The sequence below is a fragment of the Pongo pygmaeus genome, chromosome 18 (genome assembly GCF_028885625.2).
Source record: "Pongo pygmaeus isolate AG05252 chromosome 18, NHGRI_mPonPyg2-v2.0_pri, whole genome shotgun sequence".
Lineage (NCBI taxonomy): Eukaryota > Metazoa > Chordata > Mammalia > Primates > Hominidae > Pongo > Pongo pygmaeus.
The window spans coordinates 33,149,953-33,173,332 of record NC_072391.2 but is presented as its reverse complement, the minus strand read 5'-3'; the positions used below and the strand labels follow the sequence as shown (position 1 = coordinate 33,173,332).

General features: G+C 51.1%; 1 protein-coding gene across 2 annotated transcripts in view; it reads right to left on the bottom strand.

Moving 5' to 3' along the window:
• The window catches only part of ITGAD (integrin subunit alpha D), a 33,386-nt gene extending 13,864 nt beyond the window's left edge, over positions 1 to 19,522 (bottom strand). The window contains exons 1-14 of one of the 2 annotated variants that reach the window (XM_054453601.1): positions 19,466 to 19,522; positions 18,531 to 18,636; positions 15,416 to 15,519; positions 15,212 to 15,282; positions 14,970 to 15,084; positions 10,626 to 10,756; positions 9,178 to 9,323; positions 5,133 to 5,286; positions 4,885 to 5,035; positions 4,301 to 4,374; positions 2,295 to 2,424; positions 1,941 to 2,083; positions 1,603 to 1,743; positions 1,302 to 1,514 (exon numbers count right to left, since the gene is read on the bottom strand). In XM_054453601.1, coding sequence (XP_054309576.1) covers positions 1,302 to 1,514; positions 1,603 to 1,743; positions 1,941 to 2,083; positions 2,295 to 2,424; positions 4,301 to 4,374; positions 4,885 to 5,035; positions 5,133 to 5,286; positions 9,178 to 9,323; positions 10,626 to 10,756; positions 14,970 to 15,084; positions 15,212 to 15,282; positions 15,416 to 15,519; positions 18,531 to 18,636; positions 19,466 to 19,496 — 1,710 coding nt within the window. In that variant the 5' untranslated portion in view covers positions 19,497 to 19,522. The remainder of the gene's footprint in view (positions 1 to 1,301; positions 1,515 to 1,602; positions 1,744 to 1,940; positions 2,084 to 2,294; positions 2,425 to 4,300; positions 4,375 to 4,884; positions 5,036 to 5,132; positions 5,287 to 9,177; positions 9,324 to 10,625; positions 10,757 to 14,969; positions 15,085 to 15,211; positions 15,283 to 15,415; positions 15,520 to 18,530; positions 18,637 to 19,465) is intronic. The other variant, XM_054453602.1, reaches the window with a different exon arrangement.
• Positions 19,523 to 23,380: the final 3,858 nt, after the last annotated feature.

Here is a 23,380-nt window from a genome sequence, read left to right as displayed (position 1 = left end):
GGGGAATATGGAGGTAGGACCGTGGCAAAGGGAGAGAAGGGGTGAACTGTGAACAGATGTCATCAACAAGAGCCTGAAAAGAGGAGGTAGGAGTCGGGAGATGATTGCTAAGAAATAGATGTAGGAGTGGAGATTGGAAGGGTGTCCTGGTGACCCAAGTGTCCTTCATTCAATCAGTCTCTAGTTCCAATTCTGACTCCTCCACGTATGAGCCACGAGGCTGTGGGCAAGGACTCAATCTGTCTGTCCCTCCGTTTGCTCATCTTTCCAGCGACCCGCTGGCCAGAGAGATGGGAGAGGCGGAAGTCAAAGGGAGGTGATGGGAAAGGTTTGAGAAGAGAGATTTGGACAACAGATTGTGGTGAAAGAGGATCTGAAGAGAGAAATTAGAAAGGAGAGATGTGGAGATAGAAATTGAAAGCAAATACAGCCAGGCGGAGTGGCTCACGCTTGTAATCCGAGCACTTTGAGAGGCTGAGGCAAGCAGATCACCTGAGATCAGGAGTTCGAGACCAGCCTGGCCAACATGGTGAAACCCCATCTCTACTAAAAATACAAAAATTAGCCGGGTGTGGTGGCACACGCCTGTAATCTCAGCTACTCGGGAGGCTGAGGCAGGAGAATCGCTTGAACCCGGGAGGCGGAGGTTGCAGTGAGCCAAGATTATACCACTGCACTCCAGCCTAGGCGACAGAGTGAGACTCTGTCTCAAAAAAAAAAAAAGAAAGAAAGAAAGAAAAAGAAAAAAAAAAAGCAAACAGGGTGAGGACCTCGGGATCCCCAAACAGAGAAGGGGGCTCTTTGGGTCCAACCCGTCGTGAGGGTGCAGATTGGTGAGGAAGTAAGAGCATAACAATAGGCGTATAATATATTTGTGTATTCATCACTGGTCAGGTCACTCATGAACCTTCAGTGAGTGCAGTGGTGATTGCCTTAGTACTCTCACTGTTATTTCTACAAGAAGCCTAAGGAGTTGGTTTTATCATTTCTGCATTTTATAGAAAGAAACTAAGGCTGACCAAGGCTGTCAGTCACCTGCCTAAGGCCACACAGCTCAGGATGGCTGGCCCGGCCAGAGATTTGAACTGGCCTCTGACCTCAAAGCCTGCTCTCCCAACCATTAAGCTGCCCACACAGATGGAAGGCTTTCTGGAACAAAGCAGAGAAGAGAGATGACGTGTGCTTGGCTGACAAACCACTGCAACAAGAAAGGGAATGGTGACAGAGACAGGAGGCTGTGTTCAGTGAACTCAGGACATGGGAAGGAGCTGGGACTAAAAGAGGCTGAAGACGGGCCTCACCTGGCTGTAGGAGGGGCTGATACTGGATTCTGAGGCTCCGTGAAACAGGTAGACAGCACCCCGGTTCTCCTGCTCTCCCGGGGCCCCAATGGCCACATCCATCAGCTTGTCCTCATTCACGTCCCCCAACACTGTCAGGGCTGCCCCAAAGCGGCCCCAGGGGTGGCCCTGCTCACCACGGAGAACAGCGTCACACTGCCACGGCACCGTCTGCTGAACACAAGCAGTGTCAGACCCCAGCCCAGGTGACACCTCCACCCACACCGGACCCCACCCAGCCTAGGTCCCATTAGCCACTCACCCCCCTAGGCAAGGGACACACGGACACCTGGCCCCCTTGGGTCTGCTCATAGTAATGGGGAGCCCCAATGAGGATCAGGTCGGTGCTGCCATCGCTGTCCACATCCACAGAGCAGAGGGAGGCCCCGAAGTAGGAGCCGATCTGGAGGGCAGAGCCTGGGTCATGCTGCCTGTCCCCGCCAGAGGCAGCCCTGTGGGCCAGGGTCCCGCCTCTCCCCAGGCACCAGGATCTCTCCCAAGGCCCCCAAAGCCCCTCCATCCTCTCCCCAGCCCCGGCCACTGTCCGCCCCCTCATCCTCCCCACCCTCATCCTCCCCTCTGGCTCCTGTCACGCCCAACCTGCGTCCCTGTGACTTCGGCCTTCATCCTCCATTGCCTGGACATCTGGGTGAAGATGACAGCCTTCCCAGTATGCTGGTAGCGGGGGGCCCCCAGGACCAGGTTCTGCACCCCCTTCCACAGGGCTAGCTCGGTGGAGTAACCTGAGGGGCCCAGGCCTCAGCACAAAGGCCCCCATTCCCCCTCCCCAGAACCCTGGACCCCCACCCCAGGCAGCGCAGCCCCCATCTTCCCTCCCCAGAACCGTGGAACCCACCCCAGACAGCACAGCACCCATCCCCCCTCCCCAGAAGCCTGGACTCCACCCTGGGCAATGCATCTCCAACCTGTCCCCAACCCCTGGCCGTTTCTCACCCAGGTAAGAGTCCCTCATGTCCATATTCTCCTGAGACATGTTGATGAAGGTGGGGCTCATATTTGGGGGATACAGTAAGGCACCTCCAGACCAGCTAAAGCTCCCCACAGTCCCCAGGAAGAGGCCATCCTGGGAGGAAAGAATTCCAGGGCTGGGCAGAGACTAGAGCGGGAAGACAGCATATCCCAGAGACACGCCTGCCGCCCGCATCACTCGCCATCCAGGCTTTTCTTCTCTGTCCTCTTGGCCTGCACCAGCAGCCTCTGTGCCTCTGCCTGTCCCCACAGCCACTGCTCCGCCAGCCCCCTCTCCTCTCACTCACCGCCCTGTCTGCCCCTGCTGTGCTCACCGCTGCCTCTCTGTCGACTGCCCCAGTGCCAGTCTTCCCCAAACCCAAATGTGCAGCCACCCCCACCGGAAAACCATTGCCAAGGCCCTTACTGTGGTACCTAGGACCCTTCCCCATCAAAGCCATGGAGCATCCCTCTGTTCCAAAGCACATCAAGCCTTTGGCCAGGACACCTCCCTCCCCTTCTTGTTCTCTGGGACTCAGCTCATTTCCCCTCCCTGGAAGAGTCAACTTCATCTTTTTTTTTTTTTTTTTTTTTTTTTTTTTGAGACAGGCTGTTGCTCTGTCACACAGGCTGTGATGCAGTGGCACAATCATAGCTCACTGCAGTCTTGAACTCCTGGACTCATGCAATCCCCCCATCTCAGCCTCCTGAGTAGTTGAGACCACAGGCACGTGCCACCATGCCTGGCTAATTTTTTTTTATTTTTTGTAGAGACAGGGTCTCACTATGTTGCCCAGGCTGGTCTCAAACTCCTGGCCTCAAGTGACCCTCCCACGTCAGCCTCTTAAAGTGTTGGGATTACAGGTGTGAGTCACTATGCCCGGCTGGAAAAGTCAACGTCAATGTCGCCTCCTCTGTGGGGTCTTCCTCAGCTCCTTCAGGGAGCCACAGGCATTTCCTCCTGGGTGTACTTTGTTTATTGCTTTCTTGAACTTTTGATATGGATAATTTAGAACACATACAGAAGTAGAAATAAATGTATAATGAACCCCCAAGTACGTGTGACCTACCTTGAGTGATCAATTCTTGACCAATCTTGTTTCATTTCACCACCCCCTAGACACCCCCAAATTACTCTGAAGTAAACCCATCTGGGTTTTTGTTTGTTTGTTTGTTTGTTTTTTGAGACAGAGTCTGGTTCTGTCGCCTAGGCTGGAGTGCAGTGGCAAGATCTCGGCTCAGTGCAACCTCTGCCTCCCAGGTTCAAGCGATTCTCCTGCCTTGGCCTCCCAAGTAGCTGGGATTACAGGCATGAGCCACCACGCCTGGCTAATTTTTTTGTATTTTTAGTAGAGACGGGGTTTCGCCATGTTGGCCAGTTGGTCTCAAACTCCTGACCTCAAGTGATCCGCCCGTCTCAGCCTCCCAAAGTGCTGGGATTACAGGCGTGAACCACAGTGCCTGGCCCCATCTGGATCCTTTGAATACACACGCACTTCCAAACCACATCTTTGATCCCACCTGGTCCTTCTCAGCCTCCAGCCCTCTCCTTCCAGGCTGCCTGGGCTCCCTGGGCTCTGGCAAGCCTGGCTCTCTCCTGCCGAGGACCTGGGTTCTGCCTCAAGACCTTGGCACTTGCTTTGTCCTGTGCCCAGAGCAGTCTCCCCTGATTTGTCCAGGGCTGGCCTTTTCCATTACTGAGCCTCCTCTGGCTATCTCTCTCTCTACCCTGATGCTTAGTGCTATCTGAGATGCTCTTGCTTACTGTCTCCTCCACTAGAATACATGATCCTTGAGAGCAGGAACCCAGGCTACCCTCCTCCCTGCTGTGCTCCTGGCCCCCAACACACAGCATGGGGGCCTCTCCCTGGCGAGAGGGTGAAATTGAGGACGGGGTCTGCTCTTGTTGATGTCTAGCTCCCAGTCCCCAGCCCAGGGTGGGCGCAGAGTTGATATCCAAGAGCTATGGATTGAGGGCAGGCTCTACCCACCACTGTGAGGGCTGCGCTGAAGCCTTCTTGGGACATCTCGTGCTGGAAGGAGCTGCTTGCCCTGGACTGGGTTCCTGTGGGGAAAGAGGTCACTGAAGTTCCTAGAAGCCATGAGACCCATGAGGACTCAGAACGCAGGGAGGAGAACATGATCTGAGGCTTAGGTTCCGGACAGCAATTTTGAGTGAGTTGTGAACAGGAATGGCCCATCAAGACTGTGCGGGATAGACTGGGCACAGTGGCTTACGCCTGTAATCCCAGCACTTTGAGAGGCTAAGGTTGGCAGATCCCCTGAGGTCAGGAGTTCGAGACCAGCCTGGCCAACATGACAAAACCCCGCCTCTACTAAAAATACAAAAATTAGCTGGGCATGGTGGCGTGCGTCTGTAATCCCAGCTACTCAGGAGGCTGAGGTGAGAGAATCACTTGAACCCAGGAGGCAGAGGTTGCAGTGAGCCGAGATCATGCCACTGCACTCCAGCCTGGGGACAAAGTGAGACTCCATCTCAAAAAAAAAAAAAGACTGCGCGGGACAATTGGGTGGGGACCCCTTGGCTCCCAGGCGCACCCTAGCTTCCATTTACCCTCAACTGCATAGATCTTCTCCTGCAGCTGCTTCTGGATGCTGCCAAGGGCTGCAAAGTTGTCCACCTTGAACACGTGGTCCTGCGGAGGCGCTGAGCCAATGGTATTCAGCTCCTGCCTGGCGTTGGGTTCCTGGAAAGCGTGTCCCACCTGCAGCAGAGAGGCAGCTGAGGAGGATGAGCCCAGCAGTACTGCACCTGAAGGAGGTGCAGGCTGAGCCTGGGGCAGGGGTGAAGAAGAGGCGCACCCCAATAGCGTAGCGGATGATGCCAGCCTTCTCTGCCTGGGGGATGACATCACTGTATTCCAGGGGATCTTTGTACTTCTGCCCATCCGTGATGACAATGAGGATCTTCTTGGCACTTTTTCGGGCCCCATTCTTATGATGAAATAGCTGTGTCCTGTCGGGGAGAAAAGGAAGACGACTCTACTGAGATGTGATTGATTCTGGAAAGACATCATTTGCAGTGCTCTCATCTGGAGAGGCTGGGGAGTCCTGGCACCCTCACATTCTATCAGGCATGTTAAGGAATTGATTTGGCCATTTTTGGTTTTCTTTTGAAATGGAGTCTCGCTCTGATGCCCAGGCTCTGGAGTGCAGTGGCGTGATCTCGGCTCACTGCAACCTCCGTCTCCCAGGTTGAAGCGATTCTCCTGCCTCAGCCTCCTGAGTAGTTGGGATTATGGGTGCCCACCACCATGACCGGCTAATTTTTGTATTTTTAGTAGAGAGGAGGTTTTACCATGTTGGCCAAGCTGATCTCAAACTCCTGACCTCAAGTGATCCACCAGCCTCAGCCTCCCAAAGTGCTGGAATTACAGGCATGAGCCACCATGCCCAGCTAATCTGGCCATTTTTGAAAGCCACACAAACCATAATTAGATCAATAATAAAAGAAGTCACATTCTTTGTTTCTAAATTCTATCCATGGCTGAACTCTCTTCCCCAGAGGCAGTGTGGTTCAAAGCCGGGGCTTTGGAGTCAGACACACTTTGGGCATGGGACTTAACCTCTCCGGGTCTCTGCCTCTCTCCATGCATGATGAGGGTAACTGTGCTGTAGCTGTCTCTAAAGATGGCCCCCAGTGAACCACACCTGGCTCCCTCCCACACTGGACCTGGCCTGGCTAGTCCCACTCTCATCAGTAGCGTGCGGTGGAAGTGACACCATGCCAGTTATAGGTCTCAGAAGCCTCGGTTTCTTTTGCTTTTGCACTTTTGGGAGCCCTCAGCCACCATGAGAGAAGTCCGGCTGCCCTATTGGAGGCACCCATGGAGGAAGGCCACCTGAAGTAAGAGGCTCAGCCGTCCCCACCAAGCCTGCCTTCCAGCATATCCCCCAGAGGCACCAGACAACGGCTTAGTGCTGGGTTGTTTAACCCACTTAATTTGGGGATGGTTTGTTAGACAACAGTAGATAACTGAAACAAGTAGTGTCAGGTTATCCTGAAGATTAAACAAGGTCAAGCTTTTACAGTGAATGGCCTACGGTGACTACTAATTAGATAACAGCTGTAACAAACATTTAAAAATGTAACTATTGGCTGGGCACAGTGGCCCACGCCTGTAATCCCAGCACTGTGGGAAGCCAAGGTGGGAGGATCACGAGGTCAGGAGTTCGAGACCAGCCTGACCAACATGGTGAAACCCCATCTCTACTAAAAATACAAAAATTAGCCAGATGTGGTGGCACGTGCCTTTAATCCCAGCTACTCAGGAGGCTGAGGCAGGAGAATTGCTTGAACCTGGGAGATGGAGGTTGCAGTGAGCCGAGATCATGCCATTGCACTCCAGCCTGGGCGACAGAGCAAGACTCTGTCTCAAAAAAAAAGAAAAAAAAAAGTAACTACCTGCTCATGTAACTCTATAAACTCAGATAAACTCAAAGCAAATACACACAGGTGCCAAATACGATATTGGAAATAACCCAACTATCCAACATGGGGTAAAGGGTTTATAGCCAGTCATGACCTAGCCTGTTAGTAGACACAGCCATTTCAAAGGAAAGCAGTATGGGAGGCAGAGGCAGGAGGATCTCTCGAGGCCCGGAGTTCAAGACCAGCCTGGGCAACATAGCAAGACCCCATCTCTACAAAAAATGTTTTTTAAAATTAGCCAGGTGTGGTGGCATGCACCTGTGATCCCAACTCAGGAGGCTGAGTCAGGAGGACTGTTGAGCCCAGGAGCGGGAGGCTGCAGTGAGCCGTGATCGTGCCACCACACCCCAGCCTGGGTGACAGAGTGAGACCTGTCTCAAAAAAAAAAAAAAAAAAAAAAAGGAAAACAAAAAATTGTGGACCTAGATGAGGGGGAAAAAAACCCAAACAGGATGAAAATAGCTTCTGCCCTGAATGTGACCATACAAAATAAGCCTGAATAAAGATGAGGATGGAAGTGGCATTGTGCTATGCAGCTGAGATTTATTGATTCACTTGTAAGTATCCCTTGATGTTACTAAAATACTGTAGGGCAGTTGACTAGAGGGACTGTAGGTAATATAATACTTCTTTTTTAAAGTTTCCTTACCATTATTGCCGTTTGGGTTTTGCTTTGTTTTTGTTTTTTTGTAATAAAACTTCTTTTTAAAAAAAGAAGAAAGAAAGAGAAGAAAAGAAGAAAGAGAAGGAAGAGGCTAGGCATGGTGGCTCACGCCTGTAATCCCAGCATTTGGGAGGCTGAGGCGGGCAGATCACTTGAGGTCAGGAGTTCGAGACCAGCCTGGCCAACATGGTGAAACCCCATCTCTACTAAAAATACAAACATTAGCCAGGTGTGGTGGTGCAGGCCTGTAGTCCCAGCTACTCAGAGGCTGAGGCAGGAGAATTGCTTGAACTGGAAATACAAAAATCAGCCGGGCATGGTGGTGTGCACTTGTAATCCCAGCTACTTGGGAAACTGAGGCAGGAGAATCCAGGAAGCCAGAAGATGGAGGTGGCAGTGAGCCAAGATTGTGCCATTGCACTCCAGCCTGGGCGACAGAGTGAGACTCTGTCTAAAATACAAAACAAAGAGAGAGAGAAGGAACGAAGTGAGGGAGGAAAGGGAGGGAAGGGAGAAAGGGAGGAAGAGAGGAAGGGAAGAGAGGAAGGAGGGAAGGAGGGAGGGAGGGAGAAAGGAAGGGAGGGAGGGAGAAAGGAAGGGAGGGAGGGAAGGGAAGGACTGGCAGCAGGGAGGTCCAATCCTTGGCTGAGTCCAGCCCTGAGATGGGCTTGGCTCTGGGGAGCAGAGGCTGCTGGGAAATTTCCTGCAGTCTGGGCATGAGAGCAGGACTGGAGTTGTTGAGAACCACTTGGTCACCCCTGCCTCATTCATTTTTTTCCCCAGGCCCCACCACTGGAAGAACTTTGAGGGGTGAGGTGGAGACTCCAGAATGGGACACTCCCGTGTGACTTTAAACTTACAGGACAGACGGAGGCCTTCCTCTGGGTTGTTGAGTCACAAGGGGCCACTGTTCAAGGCAGAAGAGCCTCCCAGAAGTAAAGAGGGTGCGTTTGGCAGGAGCATCTCTTGTTTAAGCCAAATTCTAACACCACCCCAGGGCCGCTCCCAGGGGTGTGTGCAGGAAGCCAAGGATCCCCGACCTTCAGCCCAGCTCCTTCCCACAAGAACCACATGCCCTTCTCGGGGGTCCCACCTCTTACATCGTTTTAGGAATAGACCACATGTGCACGGGGCAGGCCCACGGTGAGTGCCTGGGTAGCACAGGGGGTGCGCAGGGGTGAGGGATGCAGGAGAGGAGGTGAGTGGGGAGAAAGGCACCAGGACAACCTTGGGTGACAATTCCTGAGTCCCTGACTGCTCCATCCTCTGATAAAACCTCAGGCATTTATCCGACACCTCCTGCGTGCCCTGGGCTGAGCACCCCACACACATGATCTCAATCCTAAGCTGTGAGCTTATCTTCATCTGAGAGTTACTGAGACTTAGAGCCCATCACCCCCAGGGTTGCACCCAGAGTAGCTCGCAGGAAGCCAGGATGGGAGCCTGATTTGTCTGAGCCAAAGCCTGGGCCTCTGGCTGCTGTGGGGTGGGGAGGGGTCCTGGGGTCCAGGCTCTGCAGAACCAGGCAAAGGGGAGGCACAGCTGCAGAGGAGCCTAGTCCTATATCAGGGAGACCGGCGGTGAGGCAACCAGAAGCACCCCAGGGGGAGGTTCTCCCTGCAGCCCCAACATGCCCCTTGGTAGCCCCTTTCCCTGGAGCCTCCCTCAGCCTCTGAGAAGAGCTGTGCTGACCCAGGGTTAGGAAGTGGGGGTGGCAGTCACGTCAGCAGGCCGGGGTCAGGGGTGCTTACACCACTTTCAGGATGCCCGTGGCCGTGAACGTCAGGCCTTTCAGTTGGACGATGGGATCCACCAGGCTCTGCTGGCTCGGGCTGGTCCGGAATTGGGTGAAGGTGAAGTGGATCTTCAGGAGGTTTGAGTACTGCATCAGTGCAAACTGCAAAGGCCAGTGGGGAGGGCCCAAGGCTCAGTGCCTGTTACTATTGTTTTTATTTTAATTTTTTGTAGAGACAGGGTCTCTCAAACTCCTGGCCTCAAGTGATCCTCCTGCCTCAGCCTCCAAGTAGCTGGAACTACAGGCACATGTCACCATGCCTGGCTTTGTTTTTTGTTTTGCTTTGTTTTGTTTTGTTTTTGGTAGAGACAAGGTCTCACTATGTTGCCCAGGCTGGTCTCGAACTCTTGACCTCAAGCAATACCCCCACCTCAGCCTCCCAAAGTGCTGGGATTACAGGTGTGAGCCACCACACCAAGCCATATTGTTTTTAGTTTTAATAAACTTTATTTTGGAATTATTTTGGATTTACAAACCATTTCCCATGTGTTTTGAGGCCCTACAAATAATATACTGAAACCCAGAGAAGAAAATTCATTGGCCCAAAAGTACAAAATATAAACTGGAAAATCTAAATCAAATGATATTTCCTTCACAGTTTATTAAAAATAACTTTTCCAACCACAATATTTGCTACCCTTAGCTTTTTAAAAATTTTATCACACATTAAATCAATTTGTGTATTTCCTCGCTTCTCAAGAATTTGTGGCTGGGCGTAGTGACTCACTGCCTGTAATCCCAGCACTTTGAGAGGCCAAGGTGGGAGGGTTGTTTGAGCCAGGAGTTGGAGACCAGGTTGGGCAATATAGCAAGACCCCATCTCTACAAATAAAAATTTTAAAAAATTAGCCAGGCATGGTGGCATGCACCTGTAGTCCCATCTACTCAGGAGGCTGAGGCAAGAGGACCACTTGAGCCTGGGAGATCAAGGCTGCAGTGAGCTATGATTGCACCCCCACACTGGAGCCTGGATGACAGAACAAGACCCTGTTTAAAAAACAAAAAAGTGGGGTTTTTTTGCACATACATAGGCACTAGTTATTGGAAAATAAAATAATAAAAAGAAATCATTCGTTACATAGAAAATATAATAAATCATCAATCAGTTGGCTGAGTTATGGTCAGTCAAATTTCATAGCAAAATTATTTTTTAAACACTTTCAATGTTTTTAAACAGCAGAAACATTGTATTTCCTGTAGCTTTTGGATACATTTTTAAATGCCAAGGGGGGCCTCCTAGGTCAGGGCTCAACTTGGGCCTGTGCTGGGACCATAGCTTCATTCTCCACCCCAGCCCCATCACACATGGCTCAAATGGGCCTGCCCCCACCCCCTCCCGGGATGCCTCCCCCAGGCCAGCCTCCCCCATCCCCCAACCCCCAGCTCCAGATGCCCAGTCTTCACCAGGGTGTCAGTGCCCTCAAACTGGCCCATGACAGCTTGGACAAAGCCCTTCATCTGGTTAAAGTCATTTTGGTCAATGCTTCCAGAGCCGTCAATCAGGAAGACGATGTCCATCTCTTGATGTGGACACTCTGTGGGGGAATGGGGAGGAATCGGAGATGCACCGTGGGGGCCCAACCCCCTCCTGCAGCTCCTGCTCAACAGAGCCCGGGGACTGTTCTTGGCTTCCCCACCTGGTTTCCTACCTCTCTTTGGAGGAGGCCCCAATCTGCCACCCCAGCCCCCTGCTCCCTTCCTCCCACATGGCCTGGAAAGAGAGGGAGGAGAACACAGGACCCAGGTGGGCTCCTCATCCATGTAATCAACAGATATTCATTAAACACAGATGCGAGGGGTGCCACAAGCATCATGGGCGAATGTTTAGCAAAGTGGTTCAGGGCGCGTGTTCTGGAGCCAGTGTGCCTGGGCTAAACCCCAGCTCAGCCACGTGCTAATTGGTGAATTCAGGCACATTACTTAACTTCTCTGGACTTCAGTGTCCTTATCTGTAAAATGAAGGTAATAGCAGTGGCTACCACGTGGGATTACTGCAAGGATAAAGCAACATGCACATGGGTGCTGGAGACAAGTCCTGGCCCTCCGCCAGGGTCAGCCACTGGTACCATTCTCACCATGTGCCAGGCACCTTCGAAGCCTGTAGGATATGCCTGTAGGGGTGCTGTGGGGGTGGGGCGGGGGTCCACCCCAGACCCCACCCTACCCCAAGTCAGGTCAGAGGTCCTTATTTCCAGCTACGTGGAGTTGGCTCTGAGCTGAGTCCCTTCCCAGGAATCACGCTAGGCAGAGGGGAACTGTTGCCCACTGGGACACCTCCTGCCCCTGGAGGAAACCTTTACCGATGACTGGTTCAGCGTCTGAAGGGCCAGCTGCACTCTGAGCACCTCAGGCATTGGCTGAGGCCTCTGGTTTTTTCATTTTCTGTTTTTTTGAGGCAGACCCTCACTGTCACCCAGGTTGGAGTGTAGTGGTGTGATCACAGGTCAGTGCAGCCTCGACCTCCCCAGGCTCAGGCAATTCTCCCACCTCAGCCTCCTGAGTAGCTGGGACTACAGGCATGTACCACCTTGCCTGGCTAATTTTTGTATCTTTTTGTAGAGATGGAGTTTCGTCATGTTGCCGAGGCTGGTCTCAAACTCCTGGGCTCTAACAATCCACCCACCTCGGCCTCCCAAAGCACTGGAATGACAGGCAAGCATCCCCGTGCTGACCTTGGGCCTCTGTTATGATTGCATTGCATCCACCCTTCATGTTCCCATGGGTGCAGCGCCCAAGAATATTCCCAGTTGGGAGTGGTGGCTCATGCCTGTAATCCTAGCACTTTGAGACGCTGAGGTGGGCGGATTACTTGAGGTCAGGAGTTCAAAACCAGCCTGGCCAACATGGTGAAACCCCATCTCTACTAAAAATACAAAAAAATTAGCCAGGCATGGTGGCGGGTGCCTGTAATCCTAGCTATTTGGGGGGCTGAGGCAGGAGAATCACTTGAACCTGGGAGGTGGAGGCTGCAGTGAGCCAAGATTGTGCCACTGCACTCCAGCCTGGGCGACAGAGTGAGACTCCATCTCAAAAAAAAAGAACATTCCAAAGTGACCTCAGAGTCTGTGGAGTTCACTCTGCAATCGTGAGGGCACATCATATGCACATAAACAAATAAGACTTTTCATGCTGTCCCCAGGCTCATGGGAGGTGTGGCCTGTGTTCAGGGCCCAGTTGGTACCTCCACCAGCAGCCACATCCTGTGCTGCCCACAGGGCGGTGGGAGATCAGGCCACCAGAGCACTAAGGTGTGAGGCCCACACCACAGGGATGTGGTTTTTGCCCTCTGCCCACCACTGCAGAAAAAAAATGCCTTTTCCTCTTTCCTCTCCACCACCCCACTTGCTTAACCACTTGGTGCTTCAAGGGTGCTGGGGAGAAACAGAAGGTCACTTCCTTCCTGCTTCTTCAATTACCAGCAAATCTTGACATCCACGGGGCAGGCTGCAGATTCCCCCAGGAGCTCCCCTTTTTTGCCCACATCTGGGCAGCCAACATCTTGCAGTGGTGGCTGTTTTCTCAGCTGCATCAAGAAACCACCCTCTCATCCTCTCTCGGGCCAGGTCTGTGGCAAATCCTCTCACAATGTCTCTTCTGTTTCTTGGTCTTTTTATTGTATCCCCCGGTCTTCCACTAGCAGAAGCCTGGACTTATCCTTTTGAAAAAGGACCCCACCAATCAGACAAGGATGGCTCAAGCTCTGGGCTCTGCCTCTTGCTATCGATGGGAACTCATCTATCTGAACCTTGGTTTTCATATCTGTAAAATGGGAATGGGCCTGCCCACCACCCGGGATGTTGTGAGGATGCAATAAGGTGATTCATACCAGGTATTCAGCACTGCCTGGCACACAGGTGATCCTCAGTGGACCCTGGTCCCTTCCACTTGGACCCACACCCTCCTTGCCTGCACCAGTTTTGTGCTCCAGTCCCATTTGCATCAGGCATCCTACCTCATGAGTTCCACAGATGGCTGTGAGAAGACATTTACCCCTTGTTTTTAAGTGCCACCTCCCTAACCTGGCTTCACAGACATCTCAGACTGGGCATGGTCCCCCCAAGAGCCCTGGATGTCCCTTCCCCCTTCCCTGGGTCCCCTCCATAGACTTCACCCTCACCATTTGCTCTGGGAATGTTTCTGCTGCTGCTCCACCTTTGTCTAAAGGCCCAGCATGCCTGTCATCATGTCCTCTCTGGTCTGAAGCCCCCCCTCGGTCAGCACCCTGAGCGACCCCTGGCATTCCCTCTCGCATGGCAGATGAGACAGTTTGCCTGTATCTTCCTCCCAGTTCCAGCACGCAGTCCCCAGCTGGAAGATGGGTCAGCGGGGCTATCACATACTATGTGCCAGGCAGGGTTCCAAGTGCTTTATGCACCTCAATCCCTTTCATCTTCATAACCCCCTGATTATTGAGCTCTATTTACCAATGAGGAAACTGAATGGCTTTGAGGGAATGAAGCTTCAAGGGAATGAAGCCTGGTGCCCATGGAAAACAAACTTGGGAACCACCATGATGCAGACCAACCCTCAGAGAGATGTCATGGTCGTGTCCCCAGGCCCTGTTCTCTGTGGAAGACATGGGCACTGACAAATTGCACATCGCGTTTTCCGCAGCCCTGTTGTTTGCTCCTCTTCGAGAGGAAAGTTAGTTTGGGGAATCCTGGAAGTTCAGCAGTGAACCATCCAGAAGAAACACCTCCCTCATGGATTTATCTTCCTCACCACGTTCTTTACCACCCTAAGGTCCTTCCTCTGAAACTCAAGAAGTGGCCATGCACCTGTTGGCAACTGGAAGATGCTTGTGCCCTCCACAGCCCGCACAGTGGGGTTCCTCTCTGCCTCCATCAGAACTTTTACCCCTCAGGCCAGGCACAAGGACTCACGCCTGTCATCCCAACACTTTGAGAGGCTGTGGCAGAGGATTACTTGAGCCCAGGAGTTCAAGACCAGGCTGGGTAACATAGCAAGACCACCATCTCTACAAAAAACAATTTTTTTTTAATTAGCCAGGTGTGATGCATGTACCTGCAGTCCCAACTACTCAGTAGGCTGAGGGAGGAGAATCACTTGAGCCCAGGAGTTCAAGGCTGCAGTGAGCTATGATTGCACCACTGCACTCCAACCTGGGCGACAGAGCAAGACTCTGTCTCAAAAAAATTAGCAGGGTGTGGTGGTACATGCAGCCTGACAGAGACTCTGTTGTTTGATTTTTTTTGAGATGGAGTTTTGCTCTTGTCACCCAGGCTGGAGTGCAATGGCACAATCTAGACTCACTGCAACCTCTGCCTCTTGGGTTCAAGCAATTCTCCTGCCTCAGCCTCCCAAGTGGCTGGGATTACCAGGTGCGTACCACCACATCCAGCTATTTTTTTTTTTTATTTTTTTTTTTTTTTTATTTTTATTTTTAGTAGAGAGGTTTCACCACATTGGCCAGGCTGGTCTCAAACTGCTGACCTCAGGTGATCCGCCCACCTCAGCCTCCTAAATTGCTGGAATTACAGGCCTGAGCCACCATGCCTGGCGGGGACCCTGTCTTAAAAAGAAAAAAAGAAAAAGAAAAACCCTACAAAGAACTTCTATCCTGGAGCAGCAGGGCTCCTGCCTGAGCCGCCCTCCCCTCCTGGCTTCTCTCCTAGCCACACTTGGCCCTCCAGTGAGGGCACAGGGGCCCAGACACAGGCCTCATGCCTGCTCACCCTCAGTGCCAGCATGTGCTCCACAGGGAACCGCGGCCTGGCAGGGACCTACCTGGCGGGGCGTCGGGGACTGTCTGGATGATCTCCCAGCGCGAGCCCAGCAGGAGGCAGGAACCCTCTGAGTACGAGTTCTCCCCACAGACTCTGTGCAGGGTCGGGCCACAGGCCTGAAGGCAGAAGCCTGTGAGCCAGGAGCCCCTAGCAGCCCCTCCTCCTTCACCCCCAGCCTCAGCCTCCTCCCCCACAACACCCCCCATCCCACCCCACCCCCCGTGGCCCGAGACACTCACTCACCAAGAGCCAGGAGCCGTTGGTGGAGGCTGCCAGGGTCAGGCCCAAGGACATGTTCACAGCCTCAGGGCGGACTGCGAGGGCAGACATGTGGGGTCTCACTCACAGCACACACTCATTTGCGGGGAGGGTCTGGACTGGAAGCTAAGTGGGGTCACAGTTGGGTCCAGGAGGGTTGAGGGGCCCAATTCCCAGGTGGTCACTCACTGTGCAGTGGGATGGGCTGGCACATGCCGGTGGCAGCTGCGCAGTCATACAGCCGTCCTGTCTGGTTGGCCACCACCACCTCCAGGGGTGCTCCCACCACGAGTCTGGAGACACAACCGTGCCCACGTCACTGCAGCCACAGGAGGGATGGGAGCAGTGGGCACTTGGGGGCAAGGAAGTGTCCCTCCATGGGGAAGTGAGACTCTGTGGGGGAAATTCCTGGCATTTGCCACTTGGCAGAATATTCAGAAATCAGGGCCCGAGTGTAACCCACAGATGCCCAGGGGCCATGCTGGGGTTTATTTGGTTTTGAGTCTGCATACGTACGTATGTGTGTATTTATGTTTAGAAATTTTTTTTTAACATTCACCAAAAAAAAAACAAAAAACAAAAAACTATTTAAAGACCAAAATGGCATTTCCCAATCATGGGTAAGTACATTACGTTTCTGAGTTGCCATTATTTTGAGCCACCCAAGAAATAAGATCATCTCAAGTTAATTGGAACAATTTCCTGAAGACACGTGCTTTCAAAACAAATAGTTGATTCTGTAATTCACTGGACCAATTTAAATATTGTAGAAGCAATTTCAATTGGCCAATGTAAAGCAGTGTACTAGGATCCATAACTGTATCTATAGTTATGTAGAGTCAATGGTTTGTTTATTTGCAAAACTCCCTGAGTGGGAAAGTTTTTTAATTTTGGAAATGTTTTCTCACTACCCACAATCTCCTCACCCCGGTGAGAAAAGCAGACAGATACTGGTGTATTTTAATGCGCCAAGCAAGGCTTCATTAAATGGCCATGTGAGGGCTCCTTGTAGGTGCCGCTCCTTTACAGAAAGCTACAATCCCTGTGCATCATGATTCAGGGGATGCCTAAGGCTTTGTGAAGAAAATCTGAGCATTGGCTAGAGAGGTAGCAGTTTGGAACCTGCTGATATAAACGATGAGCAAAACTTTAGTGTAACCCATCAACCCGTATGTTTTTTGAGACGGAGTTTCACTCTGTCACCCAGGTTGGAGTGTAATGGCGTGATCTCAGCTCACTGCAACCTCCACCTCCCGGGTTCAAGCGAATCTCCTGTTTCAGTCACCCAGCTAGCTGGGATTACAGGCACCTGCCATCATGCCAGGCTAATTTTTGTATTTTTTAGTAGAGACAGGGTTTCACCATATTGGTCAGGCTGGTCTCGAACTCTTGACCTTAGGTGATCCACCCACCTCGGCCTCCCAAAGTGCTAGGATTATAGGCATGAGCCACTGCATTCAACCAATGTATTCTTTTTTTAAAATGTGGCCTGAAAAACTGATGGTGACAGAAGTCTGACCAGGGGTTCTCTGGGTTTGTTGGGTAATGAGAAGGGGTCCACGGCAGCCCTGTGCCTGTGGGATTTTACACAGGAGCAGCTGACCTAGGTGGGGCTCACCCAGGCACGCACATGTGTATCCTTCATCAGATTGGGTCTTTCAGATTTGTGCACTTCAGCTGACCACATTTCCAAATAAAGAAAAACAAAACCCTGGTGCCTGGTGCTTTCTTCCATCTCCCCAGACTGCCAGTCACATGAGGAAGGGAGAGGGGTGTGCAGTTGGAGCTGGGTGACCTCTTATAGCTCCTTGTGACCAACTGAGCCTTCCTGTCCACTGGGGCTCACTGCCAGCACCACTTCCTCCATGGAGCCCTCCTGGGTCTGCTCTCTCCCTGCCTGTGTCCCCCAGACCTTGGTGACACCTGTGTCACATTGTGACTTGAACTCTCTGGGACAGGAGAATGTGAGCTCCTGGAAGTGGGGACAGGTTCATAATTTGTGGGTCCCAATTTGAAATAAAACTGTGGGGTCTCTTGGGGTTGGGGGGCTCTTACCTTTCTTCTGCTCTCTTCCTCAACCTGTCCTGGCGTTTTTTATTTGCTATGTAGTGTCCCACTCCCTTGGGGTACTCCCAGGGTGAGCACCCCTAACTGACTTTACCCAGCTCATGCCGGGGCGGAAGGTAGCAGCGGTCATTGCTCCCACGTGGGTGGGGGAGCCAGCAGCTGACACCCCTTCCCCAGGAGGCGGTGGGAGGTGGGGCTGCTGCTGAGCTAAGGCTGCAAACCCCCAGTGCATCTCCCTTCTCCCATGACTTTTTTTTTTTTGTCGGAGTCTCACTCTGTCGCCCAGGCTGGAGTAAAGTGGCACGATTTCGGCTCACTGCAACCTCCACCTCCCAGGTTCAAGCGATTCTCCTGCCTCAGCCTCCCAAGTAGCTGGGATTACAGATGCCCGCCACCACGCCCGGCTAATTTTTTTTGCATTTTTAGTAGAAACGGGGTTTTGCTGTGTTGGCCAAACTGGTCTCAAACTCCCGGCCTCAGATGATCTGCCCGCCTCGGCCTCCCAAAGCATTGGGATTATAGGCATGAGCCATGGTGCCCAGCCCTGCCATCTTTCTTCACTTACAAAACACAAATGCACAGATAAAATTTTTAAGAATTGGCAAGGCAGGGTGGCTCACACCTGTAATGCCAGCACTTTGGGAGGCCAAGGCAGGAGGATTGCTTGAGCCCAGGAGTTCAGCCAGTCTGGACAACATAGCAAGACTCCGTCTCTATAAAAAGTAAAACAAAACAAAACGAAAAACAGGCATGATGGCATGCACCTGTGGTCCCAGCTATTCAGGAGGCTGAGGTGAGAGGATCACTTGTGCCCGAGAGTTTGAGGCTGCAGTAAGCTGTGATTGCACCACTGCACTCCAGCCTGTGCAACAGAGCTGGAGTAAAAATAAAAATAAAAATAATCAGGAATTTCAAGAGGTCAAGGGCAGAACATTAAACTCCAAAGTTAATGAGTGTGGGCCCTGCGTGACTGTACTGGCCCCAAGAAGTGGGCCCTGCCTGGAAGGCCGGTTCAAGGCTTCCCTCCCGAGGTAAGGTGGGGTCTTGTCTAGAGTTTTGTGGCCTTTCCTGGGATTGAGAATAATACGTGCTGATGTCAGGGCCTCCAAGGAGCCAAGGAAAGACTTCTCACCCCTGCTGCCCTTCCTCCAGGACACCTCCCTGGGGTAACCCATGTGTACCCATCCATAGGACTTGATGTAGTGGAGGTTGGGGAAGGAGGGTGAGTGGGGCCTACCGAGATCCACCGAACTGCACCACGCTCTGCCCAAAGCCGCCTGCATCCTCCTGGAAGATCGTAGGCTCCTCCACATCCAGGTTGAATCCATGATAAGAAGCCAGGACTGAGGAATATTTGGCAGGCGGTGGGGCTGGGAGTTAAAGAAGCCCCAACCCCTCGGACCTCCCAGCCTCTTTTTTTTTTTTTTTTTTTTTGAGATGGAGTCTCGCTCCATTGCTGAGGCTGGAGTGCAACGGCACAATCTCGGCTCACTGCAACTTCCATCTCCTGGGTTCAAGCGGTTCTCCTGCCTCAGCTTCCCAAGTAGCTGGGATTACAAGTGCACGCCACCATGCCCGGCTGATTTTTATATTTTTCATAAAGATGGGGTTTCACCATGTTGGCCAGGCTGGTCACAAACTCCTAACCTCAGGGGATCTGCCCATCTCGGCCTCCCAAAGTGCTGGGATTATAGGCGTGAGCCACCGCACCCAGCCAAGCCTGATTTTTGATGGCACATGAATGTGATTCTGATGCAGTTTTCAGCAGGGGGACTCTTCCCTACGTGCAGTCAGGACTTGGGGGAAACAGGCCCAGGGAGGTGATGTCCAACCTTTCCCCCTCCCTGGTGGCTTCTGTGGCCTTCCACTCCCGGGGGAGGCTGGGGAGACCTCTCTCACCCACACCAGAGACCCCATGAGCGGGAGCGGGGAAGCCTGGGACAACATAGCCAGCTGGAGAGGTAGCTTAGTCGCCACCTGAGCACAGCCCCTGAGCCCCTCTTCATTCAGGTCACACTCTCCTGACTCCGGGCCACTCACACATGAAGCACTCCCCTGCCTCAGCTCCTCATGAGAGTGGTTGGAGCCGACCACCAGCCCCCAGCCTGTCCTCCCAGATGGAGTCCCCTCAGAACTCCTCCAAGCTTCTCCCCAGCCCCCGGCCCCACTTACCACTCAGAAGAAGCACAGTGCCGAAGGTCATCCCTGAGCAGCGCGTTGAGGGGAAGTGGAAGGTTGGGGACAGAGCACAGAAGGTGCTCACCCTCCCAGGAGGTAGTTAAAGTAATGATTCAGGGCCTCCACACAGCAGGAGGAGGGGTACAGTGGGTAGGAGGGCCCTGGTTAATTATGGAACAGAAGTGGGGGCAGGGGCCAACAACACCCTGGGGAAAAACCCTCATTCTGTCCCCCTCCACCACCTGCAGGGACCTGGCTTCCTTCTCCCAGAAGACCACCCTCCCCCAGGCCTCAGGAGCCAGTTGGTACCCAGGGAGCCCTATAGCTCTCTGAGGTCCCACAGGAGTGGAAGGACAGGAAGCAGAACGGCTGCAGAGGCCTTGGCATGTGGATGTGAGCCTGGAGAGAGGCAGGGAGAAGGGATCTAGGCCAGGGTGTGATTTCAAAAAGCAGAGCCCCTCCAGAGGAGAATGGACACCCAAAATAACAAAGTCATGCCATAGGCTACTACTCAGCAAGAAATAAGATCATACTACAGATCAGATGCCGTGGCTCATGCCTGTGGTCCCAGAGCTTGGCAGGTGGATTGCTTGAGGCCAACAGTTCGAGACCAGCCTGGGCAACATAGCCAGACCCTGTCTTTACAATAAATAACAAACTGCCGTTCTGTACAACAACACAGGTTAACTCAATTTTATCTTAAGTGAAAGAAACCAGACACCAGAATGCCTAATGTCTGGTTCCTTTCATATGCAAGTTAGAGAATGGACAAAATTCATCTACGAAGATAGAAATCAGAAGAGTGGTTGGTTGTCTATGGTGGGGCAGAGAGGAAACTTTTTTTTTTTTTTTTTTTGACAAGTTTTGCTATGTCGCCCATGCTGGAATGCAGTGGCACAATCAGGGCTCACTGCAGCCTCAAATTCCCAGACTCAAGCAATTCTCCCACCTCAGCCTTCCAGTCACTGGGATTACAGACGCACACCACCATGCCCAGCTAATTTTTTTGTTTTTTGTAGAGATGAGATCGCACTATGTTGCCCATGCTGGTCTCGAGCTCCTGGATTCAAGCAATCCTCCCACCTCCTCCTCCCAAAGTACTGAGATTACAGGCGTGAGCCACCACATCCAGCCAGGAACCTTTAGCATGTGTTAAATTTAGCATTTAACACAATATTTTAACATTTATTACATGGGGTTGGGGAGAAGATAAATGAGTGGTTGTTATTTATTTTCTGTGATTTTTCTGTATGTTTGAAATATTCCATGATTAAACATAAATGTTCCTTTAAAATGAAAAAAAAAAGTTCTATATATAAAAGGCTAGGAATAGGCCAGGCGCAGTGGCTCACACCTGTAATCCCAGCACTTTGAGAGGCCGAGGTGGATGGATCACCTGAGGTCAGGAGTTTGAGACCAGCTTTGGCCAATATGGTGAAACCCCATCTCTACTAAAAATACAAAAATTAGCTGGGCATGGTGGTGCACACCTGTAATCCCAGTTACTGAGGAGGCTGAGGCAGGAGAATCACTTGAACCCAGGAGGTGGAGGTTGCAGTGAGTCAAGATTGCGCCACTGCACTCCAGCCTGGGCGACAGAGCAAGACTGTCTCAATAAATAAAAAATAAAAAATAAATAAAAAGCATAGGAATATACTTTGAAGGTTAAAATATAACAAGATCCCTACTTATAACATAAATTATTTTGTGTATATATGCGACAATTATTTAAAACATTTGGCCGGGCACCGTGGCTTATGTCTGTAATTCCAGCACTTTGGGAGGCTGAGGCAGGTGTAGAGCTTGAGGTCAGGAGTTCGGGACCAGCCTGGCCAACATGGTGAAACCCCATCTCTACTAAAAATACAAAGATTAGCCAGACATGGTGGTGCACGCCTGTAATCCCAGCTACTCAGGAAGCTGAGGCAGAAGAATCGCTTGAACCCAGGAGGCAGAGGTTGCAGTGAGTCAAGATCACGCCACTGCATTCCAGCGTGGGCAACAAAGCAAGACTCTGTCTCAAAAACAAAACAAAATGAAACAAACAAAACATTTAAAATGTAATTAAACATCAAGTGCAAATAATATGAAATAGTTTTCTATACAAAAATTTTACATCAATTTACTTGAGAGCTGATATTTAATGGACAGAAGAAATTAATTGTGATGCATTAACGATGCCCTTGCAGGAAACCGAGCCGAGGGCTGTGATTGCTAACTTCGAGGCTGACTTATCTACTGCCTTACAAAGACTGCCCAGGCAAAGTGGAGCGGCAGCCTTCTCCCTCTTGTGCTGAAAGGTTTGTGGCTGGCAGCACCCTGTCATCAGTTCTGTGGATCTGTGAACTTCTCCCTGTATTTGGAACCACAAAATAATTTGTTGGTGATTCTTCATAATTCAGAAATTTAAAGATCTCTTCATTTTCTCCATCTTTACCGCACCTCATCTTTTACACATTTCTATATCCCCTTTAATTTTGGACTTCCTTCTGTAAGTAGTGCTTGAAACTGACGATTTGCTGATTATCAGCAACTATAAAATTCTCCAACTTCCCCTAACTCATATTATCGCTTGTCTCAGCAAAATTTTTTGTTTTCCACTCATGTTTGGAGAGCAATGATAAGGGCAAAATGCAGTAAGATAGTCAAATGCTCACAATCACCGCACGCTGCCAGGAAATCATCTTTCTCCCAGGCCTGGAGCGGGAGCTGCCAAGGCTCGGAGTCCACAGCAGGTGAAGGTGATGCCCCCAAATTCAGGGCATCCTCTGGGGACTTGATGGCGGCTCCACCCTTAAAGGAACCACCAGCTCTCAGTAAATTTTTAATTAATTAATTAATTAATTTTTATTTTGAGATGGAGTCCTGCTCTGTCTCCCAGGCTGGAGTGCAGTGGCGCAATCTCAGCTCATTGCAATCTTTGCCTCCTGGGTTCAAGTGATTCTCCTGTCTCAGCCTCCCCAGTAGCTGAGATTACAGGCACACACCACCACGCCTGGCTAATTTTTGTATTTTTAGTAGAGACAGGGTTTTGCCGTATTGGCCAGGCTGGTCTCGAACTCCTGACCATAGGTGATCCACCTGCCTTAACCTCCCAAAGTACTGGATTACAGCAGCGAGCCACCGTGCCCATCTTCTCTCAGTAAGTTTTAAAAAGTTACACTTAGATAAATAAGAAAACAACGAATTTAATAATTGTTTTCAAATCAATGTGAAGGAGAATATTTTTGCAGCCTTTCTCCAGAATGAGCTGTGTCTGCCTGGAGAGCACAACTCCAGATCCCCATGCCTTAGAGGCCACAGCCAGGATTTGGTTTTGTTTCTCCTGGTCTTCCCCTCCTCCCAGGAAATTTGGCTTTATTCTTCACATGCATTCATAATTCTCTCTCTCCAAATCACTCTTTCCCCCTGCATGAGAAAAATACATCCATAGTAATGTGTTCAAATTGCCGGCTTCCAATTCTCCCCTCTTCCATTTGGGGCATGGATTAGATGCCCTGGAATATTTGCATTGAATTTTACCTATTCATCTACTTTGATCATCACAATGATCGCTGAGGTTAGCCAGGCTGTCAATAGACACATCTAAAATACAAAGTTGTTGAGAAGGATAGAGTTTGCAAATGAAAGTAATTAAATGCATTAGTCAAAAGCAGAGAAAAAGAAAACCTAGCCAATAGTTCATCAGATATAAAAGGTTTTTCTTAATGGAAGGATATCATGAAACTGACAGTTAAAGTAGAATTAATTTTTGTTGTTGTTGTTGTTGTTGTTGTTGTTTTTGTTACGAGACAGAGTCTGGCACTGTTGCCCAAGCTAGAGGGCAGTGGTATGACCATAGCTCACTGCAGCCTTGAACTCCTGGGCTCAAGTGATCCTCCCACCTCTGGTTTTGTTGTTGTTGTTGTT